Source organism: Cibotium barometz, chromosome 18 (genome assembly GCF_041138505.1).
Source record: "Cibotium barometz isolate CiBa-2024 chromosome 18, ASM4113850v1, whole genome shotgun sequence".
NCBI lineage: Eukaryota > Viridiplantae > Streptophyta > Polypodiopsida > Cyatheales > Cibotiaceae > Cibotium > Cibotium barometz.
The window spans coordinates 38,459,878-38,480,721 of NC_141063.1; the positions used below are offsets into that span (position 1 = coordinate 38,459,878).

At 40.2% G+C, this 20,844-nt stretch overlaps 1 protein-coding gene across 2 annotated transcripts in view; it reads left to right on the forward strand.

Annotated features, from left to right (window-relative positions):
- Positions 1-12,624: 12,624 nt before the first annotated feature.
- The window catches only part of LOC147629292 (SPFH/Band 7/PHB domain-containing membrane-associated protein family), a 39,461-nt gene continuing 31,241 nt past the window's right edge, over positions 12,625-20,844 (forward strand). For both annotated transcript variants that reach the window (XM_086812557.1, XM_086812558.1), the window contains exons 1-5: positions 12,625-12,782; positions 13,411-13,522; positions 13,695-13,762; positions 13,856-13,915; positions 14,100-14,258. In XM_086812557.1, coding sequence (XP_086668683.1) covers positions 12,675-12,782; positions 13,411-13,522; positions 13,695-13,762; positions 13,856-13,915; positions 14,100-14,258 — 507 coding nt within the window. In that variant the 5' untranslated portion in view covers positions 12,625-12,674. The remainder of the gene's footprint in view (positions 12,783-13,410; positions 13,523-13,694; positions 13,763-13,855; positions 13,916-14,099; positions 14,259-20,844) is intronic.

The window sequence follows — 20,844 nt, forward strand, 5'->3', positions numbered from 1 at the left end:
CCCGAGCAATACACACATGAATTATAATGAAGTACATCATACCTTTACCTTAATGTCCCATACCATCAAGAGGTATAACTCCAATCCAGTAACATGTAGCTATAGTGTGAAATGGTAGGTGAGTAGATATGATCCTCTACACAAGAGACCATAGCCTAAGCCTCCAAGTCTCCCCTTGAGTGTGCCCCATGCCCCTATTATATAGGAGGGCCCTCAAGTGACTCTTGACTCTCCATTTCCCATGTGTGACCCTTGGATGCCTGACCCTAACCTTAACCCATAAGGTTAGTCCTAACCCATGCTTCACTAGAGCTTGTTCCCATGCTCCCATGCTCATAAGCCTAATGTGGGTTAGCCTCCTAGTATATGCATACATAATGTGTATATAACATACTTCCCCTCTCTCAAAACATTGCACTCTTGCAAATGAAAAGAAGGAGAACTGCGCTGAACAATCTCAACTGACTCCCAAGTCGAATCCTCTATTTCCCTATCTTTCCACCTAATTTTAACCTCAAGGATTAGTCAACTACAAAGTTTCCTTTCCCTGAATTCAAGTACCTTATCAGGTTCATGTGGAACATAGGATAATTCTTCAACTTCAACGAGTTCTTGAGAAGTAACTATGTTATCCTCACCTCCTAGTTTCCCTTTTAATCTATTGATATGAAAGACTGGATGAACTCTAACATGTGGAGGTAGTTTAAGTTCATATGCAACCGTGCCAATCCGATGTATAAATCGAAATGGACCACAATATCTAGGAGATAGATTCAAGCATTTTAATTTTGACAAAGTTTGAAAATCTTTAGGAACTTTTAAATAAACCAACGCTCCTGATTCAAAAGACCAAATTGAGCGTCCTCTATCAGCATAGAACCGTGCCCTATCCTGAGCACTCCTAATAGAATCCCGAGCTGCATATCACGTAGCAAGAAATCCCTCGATGCATCAAGCTCAATGTCCTTAAGACCGACATCAATAAGTGCCTTGGGTTGATACCCATACATAAGCATGAATGGACTAAAACCAATAGACGTATGTTTAAAATTGTTATAAGCAAATTCCATCATTGGAAGATATTTTTTCCAATTTGATGCTTTTCCAGAGACATATGCATGAAGCATATCCTCTACAATCGGATTCATACGCTTTGTTTACCCACCATCAGACTGCGGATGATCATAGCAATTCATACTCAAAGTAGTTTCCTCGTTGTAAACCATTCGAAATAAAGTAGAAAAACATGGCATTATAACAGTAGGAACCAGGTATCCATCGACGATCCAACGTACTCACATCTGCACATAGAATATAGACGTCCTGAGTTATCCATATCAACATAGAGAGTCATCAACGTGTCTCGATGAGTCACATATGTTCATCCGTAAACCATCAGGTTGACTGTATAAATCACCTAAAGGACGGAACTAGAGAAAGAAATGCCAACAAAGGAAGAATCGAAATTTTCTTAATCCGAACACAAGCATAACTCGTTGAACTCTAAAGAAAGAGATTTCAACAAGTGAAAATACCAACGAGATTACACTCATCAATACATACAGGCTATAGATAAAAAGAAGTTTATCTAGAGAATGCCCACATAACAACTTTAAATGAATTCAGAAAATGAGATTGTCTTTGAATGTTGAGGTCAACATGCTAAGTAATGTAAGTAAAGCAACAATCTTGAGCCCAAATTATCCCATAAGATAATATATGTGAGGGATTGCTAGCATCCCATACCACCATGATACCACCCTACATACCTTACCAATTTGAAACTCCCTAGTATGCCATCTAGGAAATATGAATAAGATCTTATATAAAAGGAATAAGATGGCCTTATCCCAAACTTTCACATACTAAAACCTGTCTCTATATACTTGAGACTACATCAAGGAATAACTCTTTCCAAGTACATCATTAGAAAAGAATTTGAATTATTGGTGCCTTTCTAATGATAACTATCCAATAAACACACTAAAATTAACGTAGAAAAATAACTCACCTAGATACATAAGCAACTAGGTATCCGAGTTAGAATATGTACAAGAGTACAAGGAATATACTCCAAAATTATATGCAAAAAACAAAGGCAAATGCTACCTTCAAAGCACATGAAATTATCCCAAAAAATCAAAAGATCCTTATAAAACCATGGATAAAAGCATAGAAGCTCCTTGAATCCATAAAAGCCATAGTTGATCGTAAAATCAATGCATGCTATCTAATGGTCAAGCCAAAAGAAGCATTAAAATTGGTGGCCAACTCATCAATCCGGAGTATATGAACGTAGTGTCATTCAAACAAAACTCCAAAGTAAGCAAGTGAAACATATGTGTGTAACACTCATTAAAAACCCCTAGACACGAGTGTCATTCAAACAAAACTCCAAAGTAAGCAAGTGAAACACGTGTGTAACACTCATTAAAAACCCCTAGACATGAGTGATCTAGGCAGAACCTGATGAGTCAAAATAAAACTTGAAAAACATCCAATCAAATCCACCAAAATAAACAGATCAACTAACCCATGATAGAATTTATCTTAGGCTTAAGAAATTAAGCACAGACCACACTTAAACAAGTGTAAAATAAATTATCATGGAAAAGTGTCAAAGGTGAAACACACTTTGAACGCATATTATAGCCATTATTGAAGAAAGTAAGGAACATGTCCAAAAAGAATGGCTAAACAATGGTAAAAAATCGTAAAAACATCGTTTAGAATTAATCCAAACAGAAATAACTATTAATACGAGATATAATCGTATTAATAATATGCAAATAACCTGCATCTATCTAATGTTAGCACGAGAAAACATACTTCAACATTAAATAATCCTCGAAAATATTAAATTCTCGAGAAAAAGAATTATCATAATTTTTTTCTAATTTTGCCTAATTTTATAGGGCTTCAAAATACGATAATTTTGAATTCCACCAAACTTATCTTAGGGCATTCCAAACCTATATTTTTCCAAAAAAAATCAGCAAATAAATTTGCTAAAATACCATTGATATTTTAAAAATACCAATTTTCAGGTTTTCTAAAAATAATTTCTAAAAAAATCCTAATTTTTCCTAAGAATCCCATCATTCATGAGATTTCCAATTCCGCCAACAATTCTCAAATCCAATGAAAATTTATAATTTTAATGGATTTTTTTTAATTTTTTGGGTCAAAAAATATATTTTTAAAGGAATTTGAATGGTCACACCACATGCCAAACACCAACCCCACATTTTTCAGAAATTTAAAATAACCTTTATCTAATTTTTCACTAATTTTCAAGAATTTTTTGAAATTTTTAATTTACCCCGAACGCATTTAGAATACGTACGGTCAAAAAATTTCGGAATCCCAACAGTTTTCCTGGAATACAGAAAGCCAACAGTTTTGGGAAAATGAAAAGACAAAAAAAATCGAAATGTGAAAGGTCAAAAGTTTCCAGAATCCGAAAGGTCAAAAGATTTTCCGGAATTTGGAAAGCCAAAAGGTTTCGGGAAACTGGAAAGCCAAGAGATTCCAGAAAAAAAAATTCGATGAATTTTTTTTTCAAATAACATCTCTTTTTTCCCTTTTTTTGAAGCTTTTTTGAAAAGCATTGAGAAGATTTTTTTTGGAAAAAATCTTTTTTTAATATATTTTAAAAGATTTTTTAAAAAAAGCTTTTATAAGCTTAGTTTTTAAGCTTTTAAAAAAACGTATTATGGGGGGGGGGATTTTCGCCCGCAGGCTGCGCTACAGCCTCCCCCCCGCGTGCGCCAAATTGAGAGGGAGAGGGTGAAAGGACTCCCTCTCTCCTCCCCTCTCTCCTCTCCTTCTTCTCCACCCCCTCCTTCTCTGTTTAACAGAGAGGAGGATTAAATATTAATTAATCTTTTTTATTAATCATAATTAAAAGTTAATTATAATTAAAAATTAATCAAAAAATTTCGAATTTGAGAGACGAAGAGGGTCCCATGCACACAGGAGAGCATTTCATGCATCAACATGCTGTCCCTACTGCATTTCAGCAAAAAATCGGCAAAAAATTGATAGCATACACGTGGAAAAACGTGCAAAAATGCATAAAAATTACATTTTTAACCATAAAAATGCTCAAAAAATTTCTAAAATTTTAGAAAAATATTCCTAAAAATTCTAGAAATTTAGGAAATCTATTCTACCAAAAATATCCACAGTAAAATATGTGATATTTTTGTAAAAATTCCCATTAATGCTTATTTTAAACCAAAAAGAATAGAGAAAAATAGCATTAAACTCACGGAATTCCCCCGCAACATCGATTCATCCATTGAATAGTAGTAACACGTGTTCCAACCGCCATATTGACGATCCACGTGCAAATCATCAACATAAATCAATAAAATAATATTTTTTATTTAGTAAATATTAAAATTTACTTCAAAAAATTACAATAAAAAAGAAAAAATAACAACAATTAACTAGAGATTGCTCTAATACCATTGTTAAAATCCTAAGATCTCTCTAGATAATTGTTATACATAAACATGCATAAATCAGGCATAAACTCATCCACCCAACCACCCCTGAGCCCAAGGGATACACACATGAATTATAATGAAGTACATCATACCTTTACCTTGATGTCCCATACCATCAAGAGGTATAACTCTAATCCAGTAGCATGTAGCTATAGTGTGAAATGGTAGGTGAGTAGATATGATCCTCTACACAAGAGACCAAGCCTCCAAGCTCCCCTTGAGTGTGCCCCATGCCCTTATTATATAGGAGGGCCCTTAAGTGACTCTTGACTCTCCATTTCCCATGTGTGACCCTTAGATGCCTGACCCTAACCTTAACCCATAAGGTTAGTCCTAACCCATGCTCCACTAGAGCTTGTTCCCATGCTCCCATGCTCACAAGCCTAATGTCGCCTCCTAGTATATGCACACATAATTTGCATATAACAGTTACCTTCTTCAATCACTCTCTCCCAGGTTCAGAACAACATGACCTTGTAAAATATCTAATGCCCCTTTGACAAGCTAGGTGAACCTATTTTATTAGTGAAATGAAAAAAACATAAGCAGTGACATGTTTTTAATTTTATTGGAATTAGAAATTAAAATAAAAAATTTATTTTGTTTTTCTAAAATTTTCGAGATGGGGAATTCATTTCGTCTCACTAGGTGAGTGATAACAAATATCCATACACATATCTCAAAATTGCACCCATGACATGGTACTCATAATGTGACATGCACCCACGACCTTGGTACTCATAACAAACACGTATTTTGAATACCATGCATTCAAGAAGACGCTCAAATTTTATAAACAAAGACATGTAAAAAAGCGAGAAAAATTTACTCAATTCATATTGCTAATCGAACACTAGCTACCATGTAAGTTCCTCTCCCAATCCTGTCTCCAGCTACAACGTAAGTTACTCTAGTAATATGTTTTTGAATTAATTCTTCCTCTATCTATGTGAAGTCTTTGTCTCTAATTGATTTCAAAAAACATATGTAAATCAAACAATCTTTGTGTTTTTTAAGTCCTTGTGTCTTATTTAAATTTCATGTGATTAGGCCTCTAGTTTGATTGTGATTTAAAAGTGATCTATGGAAGCTGATCAATCTCTCTAGATTGAATCACATAAAAAAAGATGGGCTCACAAGCTCACAAAATATTTATAATGAAAAACAAGTTAGAGAGTAAGCAACTTTAAGTAGTCCCCTCAACTTCCGTGGAGTGATCAAAAGCATGATAATTCCCATCCACCATGGATGGGATATTTTCTTGCATGCATCACCGTCTCGTGTTTGCAGACATGGAGTTTTATTTGTGTCAAGAATAGCACAATTGTTTGGTCACAATGCAAGCATGCAGATAGTATCATGGTCTTGTGTGTAGCATCATGTGTACTTTGAGATGGAATGGAAGGATTCTCATCTTGTGCATTGTAAGGATGGAGTTACATGGTTATTTCATGGTTGTTCATAGATAGCTCAATCTATGTAAAAGGAAGATGGCATGGTTGTGCAATTTTGTGAGATTATGATCATAGAGTGTGGTCTCCATGTGCATCACGTGATTTAAGTGGAATGATTGTCATTTTTTATTGCCTACATCGTGAGGTCATAGAGTGTGAGAATACCATCTCTGCTGGTGTCTTGCAGCCTCCTCATTAGTCTTGCTCATGGGACAATATCAAAAGCATTGCAAAAATCCACAAAGCAACAGTATATTTAATGCCCCCGGGCTATCCCCACTATCCCCTCCTCAACGATGGCTTGTATTGTGAGGATGTGGTCCAATGTGGAGTGTCTCCTCCTAAAACCTGCCTACCCTAGTGCCCTAAGTCTCTGCTCCTCGGCCCACCTACTCAGTTGATGCTTCAAATTAACCCATAGATCTTGGCCAAAGTATGAATAATCATGATAATCCTATAATTGTTGGAGTCCATGGGATCACCTGCCTTCATAAAGCTCTATTGAACATGTAAACCAAGAGTGGGACCAACATGCCCCCCCTTCCATGAGAGAAAAGCTCAATGAATCACGACTACTCAATTGTGATCCTATGCTCTCCCATTCTACATTTTGTCAATGGTATCTCTCACCATGCTCCTGTGGAAAAATGAAGAGTGGAGGGGACTAGGTTCTAGTGGGTGGGGACGGTGGTTGTGTTGATGTTTGAGCCGATGTAGTATGACCAATTGTAGGACTCCCATTTCTAATGGCACCATAGACAAAACCTATCAAGCACGCATCGTGCCTACCATATGGCATCATGACTACCACATGGCTACCATATGTCCACAAGCTTGATTCCATGGCTTATCTGGCCATGGCGTTCAATCGCGGTGGTGAGCGCGATTGAAATAACCACCGCGATTGAAATGCCAAGGCTAGATAAGCCATGGTACTGAGCGCCATTGAAATGCCAAGGCTAGATAAGCCATGGAACTGAGCGCGATTGAAACGCCATGGCTAGATAAGCCATGTAACCAAGTGCGATTGAAATGCCATGGCCAGATAAGCCATGCAACCAAGCTTGTGGACATTGGGTTTGGACATTGGATAGCTCACAACTATGGACATGGCATCCAACAAACTCGAGAAAAAAAATAGACAAGCCTAAACAATATTGAGAGAGAGGCGAGAGTTGTGCACTCTACCTCTTTCTTGGGACTGATGCCAAACTTGAAAGGGGAGTATTTCTCGAGGCGTAGAGCTCTCTTCATTGTGTGTGTATGTGTGTGTGTGTGTGTGAGAGAGAGAGAGAGAGAGTGAGAGAGAGAGTAATACTATGAGAGAGAGAGAGAGAGAGAGCTTTGTCCGCCACCCTCTCCCTTGCGTCCACCCTCTCCCTTGCGTCCGTCCTCTCTTGCATTCGCTGCCCTTTGCTGCGCTGCCACCTCACAATGTCGTGTTGGTGTGGAGAGAAAAAACGTTTAGGTTAATGAAAACCTAAAACGTTAAGTTTAATTACAACCTATAATGAGGTTTCAATTAGGCCTCAATGTTTTTGCCTAATTAAAATAGACTCGATCTTTTTTTTTCTTAATAGAGATTATGCCAATTAGTTGCATAATGATGCTACTCCACTCCAAGATCAACCCACTGGCACCCAATGGCAGAGAACCTTGGTGTCCATCAACTGCGACAAGTGGGAACTAAACTTGAGACCCCCCCACTCAAGAGTTCAAATACTTACCAACTCACCTACAAAGCCACGGACCCCATTGGCAGAAGCTTAAGACTTGTCCTTGGGCTAAATATTATTTTCCTTGTTATGGAGAGGATAGTGTTGAAGCCCATTAAAGAAGGAGAAGATGTAAGATAAAAACGAGGACAATTCAAAGTGAACTTTCTCAAACCATAAGGGAGGAAGAGAAAGAGGGGAAGAGAGATAGAGTGTGTAGAGGGAGAAAGAGAAAGTGGGAGAGAGGGAGGGAGAGGAATAGATAGAGGTGGAGAGAGAATGAGAGTGCATGTTGAAGGAGGATGTGAAAGAGAGGGAAAGAGATAGAGGGAGAAAGAGGGAGAAAGAGAGAGAGGAAGAGAGGGAGGGAGGGCATGGAGAGAGAGATAGAGTGTTAAAGGAGGAAGAGAAAGAGAGGGGGAGATATAGAGTGTGTAGAGGGAGAAAGAGAGAGGGAGGGAGGGAGGGAGAGGTCAGAGAGGGCATGAGGGTGCGTGTTGAAGGAGGGTGAGAGAGAGAGAGAGAGAGAGGGAGAGAGGGTACGAAGAGAGAAAGGGGGAAAGCATACAGTGGCAATGAGAGAGACAGGGAGAGGGATAGACAGAGGTGGAGAGAGCATGAGGGAGAAAGAGAGAGGGAGAGAGGGTACGAAGAGAGAAAGGGGGAAAGCATACAGTGGCAATGAGAGAGACAGGGAGAGGGATAGACAGAGGTGGAGAGAGCATGAGGGTACGTGTTGAAGGAGGAAGAGAAAGAGAAGGAGAGAGATAGAGTGTGTAAAGGGAGAGCGTGTTGGTTTCACAAGTGGGTTGGAGGGGGAGAGAGAGCCTGAGGGTGTGTATTGAAGGAGGAAGAGAAAGAGAGGGAGAGAGATAGAGTGTGCAAAAGGAGAGCATATTGGTTACAGTGGGTTGGAGGGGGAGAGAGAGCATGAAGGGGGGGAGGGGCTGGGGAGGTGGGGGGGAGGAGCTAGGTTGGGTTGGGCGATGTTGGGAGTAGGGAGGAGGGGAGAAGAAAGAGAAAACATGGATAGAGAGAGAGAGAGAGAGAGGTTTTTTTTAAAAACCGCTCCAAAACCCTCTTAGCGAAACCCGCTCCAAAACCCTCTTATATAGCGAAACCCGCTCCAAAACCCTCTTATATAGCGAAACCCACTCCGAAGCTCACCATGCAAGCTTGCTCTAGGTAAGGAGATAACCAAACGGTCATGTATCAAAAGATATCAAAGATGTACAAACTATCTCATAAGTGACTTATATAGTCACTTACTCGTAAAACCTTTCACACATGGGCTGCCCACCATAAACCCAAGTCCTATGCCCTATATCATGTGCTTAGCCCCTCATCCCACATGTGGATGTGTAGTACAACCAAGCACATAATTTCATACATTACAAAGTCACCGTCGGGTCTTGTGGTGTAAGGTGCACACTAGCTTACTAGTGGTTTATGAATAGATTTGATGAAAAGAAGCATTAATCAAAGAGATTTAGCGAGAAAAGTCCAAGAAAAGCACTTGGGAAAATTATTGAAAACCTTGTAATTCAAAAATCACGAAAATAAAAAAATTCAAGATTCTCTCAAATATGTGCAAGAATTAGGGTTTTTGAAATCTCTGATTAGCATATATCTAAAAATGATTATCATTAATCCTATTACTAATCCACTTAAAACAAAATCAATAAAGAATGTGAATATTGTGTAAAAGCACTAATCTGAAAATGGATTAATTACTAATCACTCCCTAATGAAAACATCAAGATCTAAGCCAAGAGCTCTGATACCAACACAATAAAGGGACATATGGGTTTGCACTCATTAGCATGGAGTACACACATGTCCCACTCATCCTAAGGAGTAGCACCTAAACATAGAAAGACTGCCATGAATTGGGCATGAAACTTGGGCATAAGCTCCAAGAAGACAAGATGTCTATCATATCAAAATGATGATAAAAGGTGATAAAGGGTGATAAAAGATACAATAGCATAAACCAAGGTCACTTATATAGTCCCTGGCTATTTCACACTGGCTAATCAATATGCCCATGTCCCAAATCTATGCTTAAGGGACACAAGGTCCATGTGCCTAGGCCCATACACAAACACGTGCACGTGCATATATAATCGCTTCATTACAGTGTGTGCACTTCACATGGGAGTGTAGCCCTTAGGTAGGGGCACAACAGTGCATTAGCTATGATCCAAGTGCTAAACACCAACAAACGGATAGAGGAGCAAGGGAGAGCATAAGCTATGTGAAGGCATGAGAATATCATGGCTTGCAATGAAGCTCAGCAATGTGAAGGCATGGGAGAGCATCATTGCTTTTGCAAGCAAGCGCTGAGTAAAATGAAAAAAGCCAAAAGCACATGCTGAAGAAAATTTTTGAGAACTTTAACAAGAAACATTAGCTTTCGCCATCATTGAGCTTAAAGCTCTAGGGTACATTTGCTAGAAAGGTGTAGCCAATTGAGAGGGAGAAGTTGAAGAGTAAAAGTAAACATGTAGCCTAGAGCTTGAAGCTCTAGACTACATTTGCTAGAAAGGTGTAGCCAAGTGAGAGGGAGAAGTTGAAGAGTAAAAGTAAACATGAGAGGGAGAAGAAGAAGAAGAAGAAGAGTGAGAAAGGTTTCTAGTCCTTCACCAAAGGTCCTTATATCTTTAAACCTTAGGGTTCCAACTTCCCTTTTCACTCTCATAGGCCTTCACCAAAGTTCCTTATATCTTTAAACCTTAGGATTCCAACTCCCCTTTTCACACTCTCATAACCCTAACCCAATTGGTTTGTTCACATTGGCCTTATCCAGCCACATTTCATTTGTGGGCCATTTCCCATCTTCTATTTCACTTGTGGCCATTTACCATTTTCCATTTCACCTATGGCCATTTCCCATTTCCCATTTCACTTGTGGCCATTTCCCATTTTCAGTTTCACTTGTGGCCATTTCCCATTCTACATTTTACACACCCATACTTTAGATTGAGGTGTATTCACATGGCTTGTGTTTTGTGGACATTGTTGACATGTTGATATTGACATCGAGCTCTTTTGTGGATTTTTTTTCACATCCATCGATTTTTGTTATTAGGGATTCATGATGGGAGTTTTGGCCGAGATAGAGGATTTTTATGCAGTATGGAGGTGCCTCAGGATGTGGGCAATGTTGCCACATGTATTCACCAACAAGAGCATGACTTATTAGGAGTTTCAGGATGGCTACCTGGCATATGATGATCGTGATTTTTGATTGTGGGGAGCTATCTATGACTCATGGTGTGACATGATTGGGTCCTTGGAGGACATGTGTCATACATGCTCGCACGTGTCACTTTCACAGTGGTGTTTTTTGGCTTTTGTATATGTTGTTTGTCCATGACCATACTCCGATTTCGAGGACGAAATCATTATAGGATGGGATGCTTTGTAATGTAGTGATTTTAGGTGCACAAGTATATGGGGGGAATGGCCTAGGCATATGGGGGCTTAGGGTCGTTTTCATACATGGGGCACATGGGCTTTGGGACTATAAAAAACACGTCTTGTGCATTTGATACCTTATCACCTCATTACCTTTTTGACATATTATACATTGTCACCTTTCTTAAAGCGTATGACCCAAGCTTTCATGGTTGATTCATGGTAGACTTTCCATGTCTAGGTGCTACTCCCTACTATGATGAGTGGGACGTGTACACTCCATGCTAAGTAGCTTTCACTAGATCTTTTTCTTGCATTGGTATCAGAGCTCTTGGTCTAAATCCCTTTCTTGCAAATTCTAGAGTGCATGCATGGAATTCACATAAGAATTTGGTAAAAATTAATGATTCAAGACAATGCTTTTTAGTTGTTTAAGCATCAACTCTAGAGTGCATGCATGGAATTCACATAAGAATTTGGTAAAAATTAATGATATGGTTGATGTACTCATTTCAACAATTTCATTGTGGAACCTACTTGTGCACTTACTCAAAAATGAAATAGACCTACTTGTACGTTTTTAAGATTAAGTCATGGTGGTTGATGTACTCATTTTAACAATTTCATTGTGGGACTTACTTGTGCACTTACTAAGTCAAAAGTGAAATAGAACTTAACTTCATAAACATCAAAATGTTATCATTTTTCCTCAAAAAACAAGTGTTGGGTTCTTAACTTCAATTGATGAAAAGTGCATTGAATGCCGTTGTTTCATAGTTTTGACATGAGTTCACCTTAAGTGAAAGAAAAACTCTTAAGGCTAGTCATAGAAACAAATGGCTATTGAGTGCATGTCCACTCCATTGTCCTTCTCCGAATTGTTGCAAGCAAACTAGGGATTGAGAAAAGGTAGGTTCAACTTAGCTCAGAACCTCTTAAAAATTTGAGAAATCCTTCTCAAATCCTTCTCAAATTGACGGGAGAAGGAAAAAATACATCCTTAAACATTTCAAGATTTAGTTTTCTCAGATAAGAGTATGAAGAAAATGCCTCTTCAACCCATGATTGATGTAAGGCCCAATAAAATTAGCTTTCCTAACACTGGCTTATATTGAACACTCACTAAGCAACATGCCACCCTAATACTTTGACCACTCTTATTAAAAAAAAACGTTGTTTAGTGTATTTTTCAAGGCTTAAAATGGGTTGAAATTTTGATTGCCTTGAATATATATATATATATATATATATATATATATATATATATATAGTGGGTGTTGTAATTTTTTTAAAATGAAATAAATTGATGTGGAAGGTTTTTTTTTGTTATGAAATAAATTGTAGAAAAAAAATTTGGCTAGTGGATCTAAGAAGTCAAGTTTGGATATATCCGGAAGAATTAATAATGGCCAGTTTTTTTTTCCTAGAAAAGTATACTATACTTTTAGAAGGAAAAAAAGAACTGGCCAAAGGTGGAACAAAAGATTTAAATTAGGAGTCAAGTTTGGATTTATCCGGAAGACTGTCTATTGACCTTGACAAGAGACCTCTACAGCACCTACACATAAATTATGCGACCGCCTCCTGCGCCTCCTGCGCGAGGCCCTGACCCTGCTAACGGAGTTCCATTGCCTCCCACCATGGTGTACCTGCCTGTGGCTATCATCGTTGCCGTCGGGGTAAGCTTTCTCTTCTCCGTGCTCTTTGATCCATGGCTAAAGCTTCCCTTTCAAAGGGAGAAACCGTAACTCATCCCTAATCCCCACCTTAAGCGAGAAAGGTCACGAATATGCAACGCAAAATGTTTTTGACCAGGATGGTGTCTGGACGCTGTTGTTTCTACTTGATCACGCCATAGCGGGCCTTTTGATCTCTAAACCCTAACCGTCACCCGAAGCGCGAAAGGTCACGAATGCATTAAGAAAATGACGAACCAGCAATGCTAGATATTTTGTCTTGTTGAATCTCGACGCAGTTTTGCCTGCTTGATCACAGCATAGCCAGCTTTTCCTGTGTCGTTGAAACCTAACCCTAACTGTAATTGATAAAAATCTTTTGACCCTAGGTTTAGTATCAAGAAGGTTGAAGGTTTACTGCATGCTTTTTTTTTTCCCAAATACAAAATATAAGACCTTGTATACTGGACGTGGCTTCCACAAACATATCTATCATGGTTAAGCTAATCTGTTACGAGTTTGTAGACTAAGCAACGCTTAATATATTTACAACCTAGCCCTCACTGAGATCAGTTGAATGCAAGGCTGAGAATTTCATGTTCTTAGACTTTGTCCGATTCTCGTTTTGCAGATTCTCATCCCTGTAGTTGTTGCTAGCTCAAGTTTCTTTCATCAAGTTCCTGAAGGCCACGTTGGTGTATACTGGCGGGGTGGTGCCCTTTTGAAGTCTATCTCAGAGCCTGGTGTGTTTTCTGGCAACACATTTGATTTGCTAGATTATTTTTATATGAGTTAATATATCAAGCTTAATGCAGCTAGGTTAAGGTTAATCAGCATTAACCATCTTGAAGCAAGCCATTGCTCCTCTGATGCTGCACTTTTTTAACAAGGTTCTTCTGTGCTTTATGGTAGTAGGTTTTCATTTGATGATACCTTATGTGACACGCTATGAACCAATCCAAGTCACAATCCAGACAGATGAGGTAGTTTTTGAATTTTCTGCAAATACATGGAATTAGTTCCAATATTTTATTCCATAAATGTCTGATTATGGGTTTCGTTATGTGGCGGTTCAGGTTAAGAACATCCCTTGTGGTACCAAGGGAGGCGTGATGATATACTTTGAGAAAATTGAGGTGAGGAACTCCTTTTTCTTTAAGTAGTTTCCTTCATAGGCAGAGGGAATGAAGTTGCTCTGTTAATGGTGGAAATTTAGCTGCAGATTAGGTAAAGTGTAGCACCCTGAAGTGTTCTGCAATGCTTTGATCTATCAAAATACGAAGTTTCAACTTGACTGTGCTGGTTCTTGTGTGCTTGCAGGTTGTGAATCGCTTAAAGAAACAATTTGTGTATGAGACAATAGTGAACTATGGTGTGACTTATGACAAAACTTGGGTGTATGACAAAATACATCATGAAATCAACCAATTTTGCAGTGCCCATACACTGCAGGAAGTATACATTGACAAGTTTGATCAGGTGAGGCCTAATCTTCTTTTTGGGTAAGGGTGCTTGGAGAAGGTAAAACACTTAAATTGGGAAAGAAAAGTAAGCTTGAGGGACGGAGGGGGAAGGGAAGCAAAAGGAGCGCTTATGGAGAGGAAGGGATGGGCACAAGACTTCTGTTTGGTATGGTATATCTAGCACATTGTCTTTGCTCCCTTTTGTCAGCCTTAATCATTTGCCAAGACTGACTTTTGTTTGGTATATCTAGCACATTTTCTCTGCTCCCTTTTGTCAGCCTTAATCATTGCCAAGCCTGCCTTTTGTTCCCAGCCTTAATCATTGCCAAGACAAAACTTTTATAAAGATACAAATATTAAGGCTCGCGTGCATTTGAGACTACTTGAATCTATGTAGATTCATGTACTTCTTTGCATAGATAGTAATGGCATAGTGTGATTTGTGTGTTATGCATCGAGTTGATGGTCTACAGGTGTATGGTTTTTTTCATGAAGAGAATGTCAACTATTGCCAAATATCTACCTATGCACATGTCGATCTCTTTTTGAATTTATTTTCATTTATCTAGAATGGTATGTGAGCCGAAAAAGCTACCTTCTCTGAGTAATCTATTGAAGCTTAAAAAAAGAGCTGAAGCATGTGTCATGATCTTTATGATACTTGGAGAAGAATTACTCTTAACACAAAAATTAATAGAACATAGACTTCGCACAAATTGAATACCAAAACCTTATGTAAACAATTCAACAAAATAGCATAAACCATGAAAGCTTGAAAATAGAGAAGAGATCATTGTCGACACAAGGTTGGGTTCAATCTCCCCTAGGTGAGTGTGGCCCATCGTACCATTCACCCATATTCAAATATATTGATGCTTGCTTTTACAAAAAGATTCTCCAAAAATAAAGTCTAATAGCTTTTTGAGTCCTTGAACGTACAAGCTTCTTCCAAAAATATAGCAAGCCTAATTATAGAATCTTGGGCCTATTAAAGGCATAAAATACTAATTGGTATGTACAAAGGATTAAGGCCTAGGACTTTTAAAAATATAAATGCCAAATATGAAAATCTAAAACGTGATCCCATGTCTTCCAAGATATCTCATTGTGGTCTCACCCGCGACTAATACACAGTCCGCAATGATGTTTAGGATGGTAAAGGGATAATTGATTTCAATTGTCTGATTCTTCTTCTAGTGCTGATCTGTCACGCAGAGGGAGCTGATAGAAATTATGGAATTGATAGAACTACGTTTTGTAGAGTGTATCTAGTCTTAGGCATTGATTATTTGGCCTGGGTAGTTTTATACAATGTGCATGATGGGGTTGATGGTGTAAAGCTTTTAAAATTTTATGAAGTTAAATGCATGTTGTGGGTGGACGCATTGGAGGAACTTAAGACAAGGATGGGATAAAGATCCCCTAGTTTTATGAAGTCAAGTTTGCATGTAGTGATACTAGTGGGTGGATATAGAGGCTGATAGCAAGGATGATATCTATCATAGAATTAATCTGATAAAGATTCCTAGGAAGTAGTTGAAATCTGTCTAGATGCATGTTAGAGAAAAAGCAGTTCCCAAGGGAAGTAAGGAGCTCTCTGTCAATGTTTGAGTTTGGTGTAGCTGACAAGATAGTTTTAATAAGTTTAATTATTGAGCAGAGCTTACTCTTCAAACAAACGCCATTGTTGACTAGTGGCCCTCCAATTGTTTAGGGGTAATATTTGGTCTCAATCATTGTCATACCTCATCATTAGTAAAGCTGTATGTCATACAAAATGCACAAGTTTGTAAATTTTTGAAGTTTGTGTTTGTCCTAGATCTTATTAGGGGGCTCCTATTCCTCATCCATGCATCCCGTACGCTTTCTTGGTGTTTAAGCCTTGCTTTGGAGGAGCACAACCAACTGATAATATGAGGCCTTGTTATGCCAAGGCCTTAGAAAGACATTGAGCCAAAAGCTCAACGTTTAGAATCTCTGCTTGCAGCAAGTTAAAAGGTAAGCCTTTCTTAATAATGTTTCTTGGTATGGCAAAAACTCTCAGCCCTACAGAATAGATGCATCTATAAAATTTAGGTGGGCTGAAAATGGGCCTTCCTCTTGCCATTAGCAGTCGATGGGGAGAAGCCCTTCTCATGGAAAGTTATTAGGATATCGTCACTTCAGTTGTTAGCAGTCATCTCCTGTCTGTACACTACACCAGGGCCTTTGTTGTGTGTGCCCGCCCGTTTTTGGTATTTTCCCATTTTTCCTCACTCTTCATGTATTATTCCATTTTTTTTTTGAGGTGTGGCGGGCTGTCGGCTGATTCCTAATTTGAGGTGTTGATTGAAGATTGCTTGGGTTGTTCGGGACTTGGAGATCAGGTAGAAGGCGGCCATCACCGTTGGACATCCACCTTGCATATTATTTGCAGCCCTCCCTTCACAAGACCTTGTGAACCCTTGAGATGGTAGACTTGCTTGAGATGGCTGAGAAGCGCGTGAAGATCCCAACACTCCCCACGTTCTCAGTGGACCGACAGTTGGACGGGAACAACTATGGCATATGGAAGGTAATGATGGAGTCCGTTTTGGAGTCTTATGACTTGGCTGATTTCATTGTTGTTGGTGTTCCACGGCTGGAGTTGAAAGACGGGGAGTTACCCTCTATACGGAAGGAATGGGAGGCTCAGGCACAGTTATTAGATCATGTCAATGTCCGCGTCCGTTCTTTCACCTTCCTAAATTGCACACCACAAGTGATCAACCATATAAAGCATATGATGCTGGCCAAAGGGATTTGGCAGCATTTGGCTTCTTTGTATAACAGGGTATCACTAATGAAGAGGATCTTCTTGGAAGTTCAGATGCGGGTGATGAATCCTGCAAAGTCGTCGACGATGCGGGAGCACATTAACAAGTTGCAGGCTCTTCAATAGGAGGTTCTCCAGGCATGGAAAGAGATATCGTTAGAGGATATGGCCATCACGTTGTTGTCCCATTTGCCCTCTTAGTACTCAGCAATTTACTCCTCTTTGATCACCAATGGTAGGCTCAGCATTATCACGTGAGTGTGGGAGGAGCTTGTGCCAATGGTCTTGGACCAGGAAGAGCGATTTACGAACTCTCCACAAGGCGGAAGTTCTGAGGCCTTGACTAACCAACGGTCGAAAGGCCATAACAACAACAAGGGCAAAGGGAAGTCGTCGTTGGAGAGGTCTTCTGTGAAGAAGCCCGATTCAGACCGTGAGAAACTGAAAGTCGAGCGGACGTGTAACGATTGTGGCGAGAAAGGCCACTATTGGAGGAAGTGTTCCAAGCATAATAATGGAAGAGTGTTGATTTTGCACCTGCAGTTGCAAAGACTCCAGCTTTTGTGTACTTGGAGATTTTGGACACAGATGCTTCATCTTCTTTGAGCGAGGAGGCAATTGGCTTCACCACCAGGGATACTCGGGAGTGGATTCTTGATAGTGGTGCTGAAACCGGCCTCTGGTAGAAAGCAAAGTGCGGTAGACTAGCAGTCACCCGTCCACTTGTAGTCTAGATATGAAAATAAAAATAGATTGGAGCTAGAGTGCCCAAATCTGAAAACAAAGCGACATCTGTTGGCCCCAAAGCTTGGCGCCCCTTGCGGTATTTCTTTATTCAATTTCAAAAGTATGTAAGGCTGAGTACAACAAAATCAGCCAAGAGAATACACCTGTATGTCCAATCTGACAGCCCACAATACCTCTTAGCACAGAGGATTCACATACACAGATCTGTGTCTCAAAGCAACACTCTGTACCTCCCTCTGATCAGCCAAGACCATTTAGCAGGGCAGCCATGAGCATACATCTGGCATATCTCATGCACATGATCCAACATCTCAGCACAAACATACATTTACTGGTCAATCTCTGTCTCCACTCTTTTCAATCTGCCATACACCTCCTCTCACAAGGGGCCAGATAGCTCAAATCTGCAACAGACATAAGGCAATAGAAAGAGAGATAGATGAACAAGTTCAGAGCTTACCAAAATCAGCTCGTGGATCTGCACCGGAGGAAATAGTTTCAGTCTGTACTTGCACACTTGTTTCAACAACTCTGCTTCACACGTGTGGGTGTACCTGTCTGTACCTTCCTCGCTGCATCCACTTCAGTGTTGTACCCAACTGTATAGTCCTGAAAATCTGTACTGCACCAATCCGTACAGCCTCTGCACACGTGTCTGAATCTGTCCGTACAGAACTGTACGGACAGTTCTGCTGTCGCCTGAGTGAACTGGTGCGCCTGCTCCCTCTGCTGTACCCGATTGTACTTGCTGTACAGTTCTGTACCTGCAGTACAGCCACCAGACAGCAGTCGTACGTTTGTACCTGCTGTACGGCTTCTGTCAGAACCCACAGCTCCTGTGCCTGCTCAGCATGTCAGCGCCGCCTGCACCAACAGAGAAAACTGTAGCAGCCGTACTGTACTTGCAGTCGTACAGGGCTGAACGGGCTGCACACGTGGATTGTACGGCTGGATTTGCACAGAAAAAACAGCAGCAGCACAGTATTCAGCAGTCGACTTGTTCCCTCTTGCTCTCCACGCTTCCCCAAGCACGTATGCTACACGCTTTTTCCAAAAAGAAGAGAGAGAAGGAAGTGAGAGAGGCATGCACTCCAAAAGTGGAGTTGCCCCCTCCCCATACTTGTCCTAGGGCCCCAACTTTAATAAATATTAAAGTTCCCTAGGGGCCACTAAGGCCTAGGGGAAACCATTCATAAAACATTAAAATACTAATGTTCTAGTTCCCCCCTTCACACCTAGGGATGTCCACACATCATTATCTCTGTCCAGGCACCCCACATGTGAATCATTCAATATTTTGACTCAGCAACCACCATGCTCACACCTGTGCTGTTCCATTTTCACAGGGCCATGACATACCCCCCTCTTGAAAATGGCAAGCGTCCTCGATTGCATTCTGGTGATACAGCAAAATATCCAAAGTGAAATATACAATATGGCAAGATCAGCGTCCCAATCTCTCTAAGCCATGCACATGTAACATCATTTACTGCAAACCAATGGCGTAGTAGTAGTCCAAGTTGTATACCACGGTGAACCATACATATCCACAAAATCCCATGTGACTAGTACACATATATCATAGAAGTCCCGTAAACAGATGTACTGTCAGTCTCAGTACCTACGGGTGAGATAAAAACTGCACCAAGCGACCTCTAGATGTCATCTGAGCCTGTCTGTATCAAGCGAGTGGAGGTGCTACCCCCCTCTTGAGCATCAGGTAATGCTCCAGACCCATGCTCTGTTGAACCTGAATGAGCCACAACAAGAGTCGGCTCTAACTCAAAGGCATCGAGATAAAGCTGCAAAACCTGAGGTGAATCTGTTAAGTCACCTTCCTCCATCCACTTCGCATCCATCGGTGAATAGTTCTTGAACTTCACAAGATAGCGACGGGAAACTTTACCTCATACCTTTCTTTCCTTATGTGCCAGTATCTGCTCTGGAATCAGAACCTCATCAAGTTCCTCAATTTCCGACTGAGCCTCATCTGATACATCCTCAGGCACATCCCCACAGAAAGGTCTAAGAAGACTCACGTGAAAAGCATTGTGAATCCTCCAGTGATCTGGTAGCTTCAAGCGATAGGCTACCTCACCAATCTTTTCCAATACTTGAAAAGGCCCATAATAACGCATGCTCAACTTAGGGAATAAGCGCTCTTTACCCTTTATCTTCTTGAGTCTAGCCTTTTCAAAGCGCAAAAGAACCCAGTCACCCAATGCAAACTCTAAATCGCGTCTGTGACGGTCTGCGGCTTTCTTTTGCTTCTGCCGAGTTTTCTGGAGTGCCAACTTAACTCTCCGATAAGCTTCATCCATGTTTTCCACATACTGATCAGCCTCAAAGATCTTATCCTTCGTATGCAAAATGGGTGGTACCTTCTTCCCTCCTTCCACAATCTCAAAAGGCGCCTTGCCTGTCGAGGTATGTACAGTGTTGTTATATGCAAACTCCACCAAAGGAAGATACTTTTCCCATTGTTGCTTGTGCTCTGACACATAACACTTGAGAAGATCCAACACTGTAGAGTTAGCCTCTTCTGATTGACCATCTGTTTGCGGATGAAATGACGATGAAAACTTGAGAGTTGTACCCATGTTGTCAAACAATCCTCTCCAAAACAAACTCGTCATCCGTGGATCACGGTCACTAATGATAGACGTAGGCAAGCCATGATACTTGAAGATGTTCGCCGTGAACAACTTCACTATATAATCCACTTTGATCGTCTTACGCACGGGAATGAAATGAGCCTGCTTACTGAACTTGCATATGATAGTCCAAATGCCATCATCACCCGTTTGTGTCCGTGGAAGATCAAATATAAAATCCATGGCAATGCTCCATTGCTCTCCCAAGCTCTATCTGGAATAGGTAAAGGCTGTAATAACCCTGGTGTCTTTTGACGGTCAAACTTTACCTTCTGACATACGATGCATTGCCTCACAAAGGCATCAACATCTCTTCTCAAGGTTGGCCAATAAAAGAAAGTCTCCACTACTTTTACCGTGGCGTCAATACCTCTATGACCTGCATACGGTGGAGCATGACTTTCAAT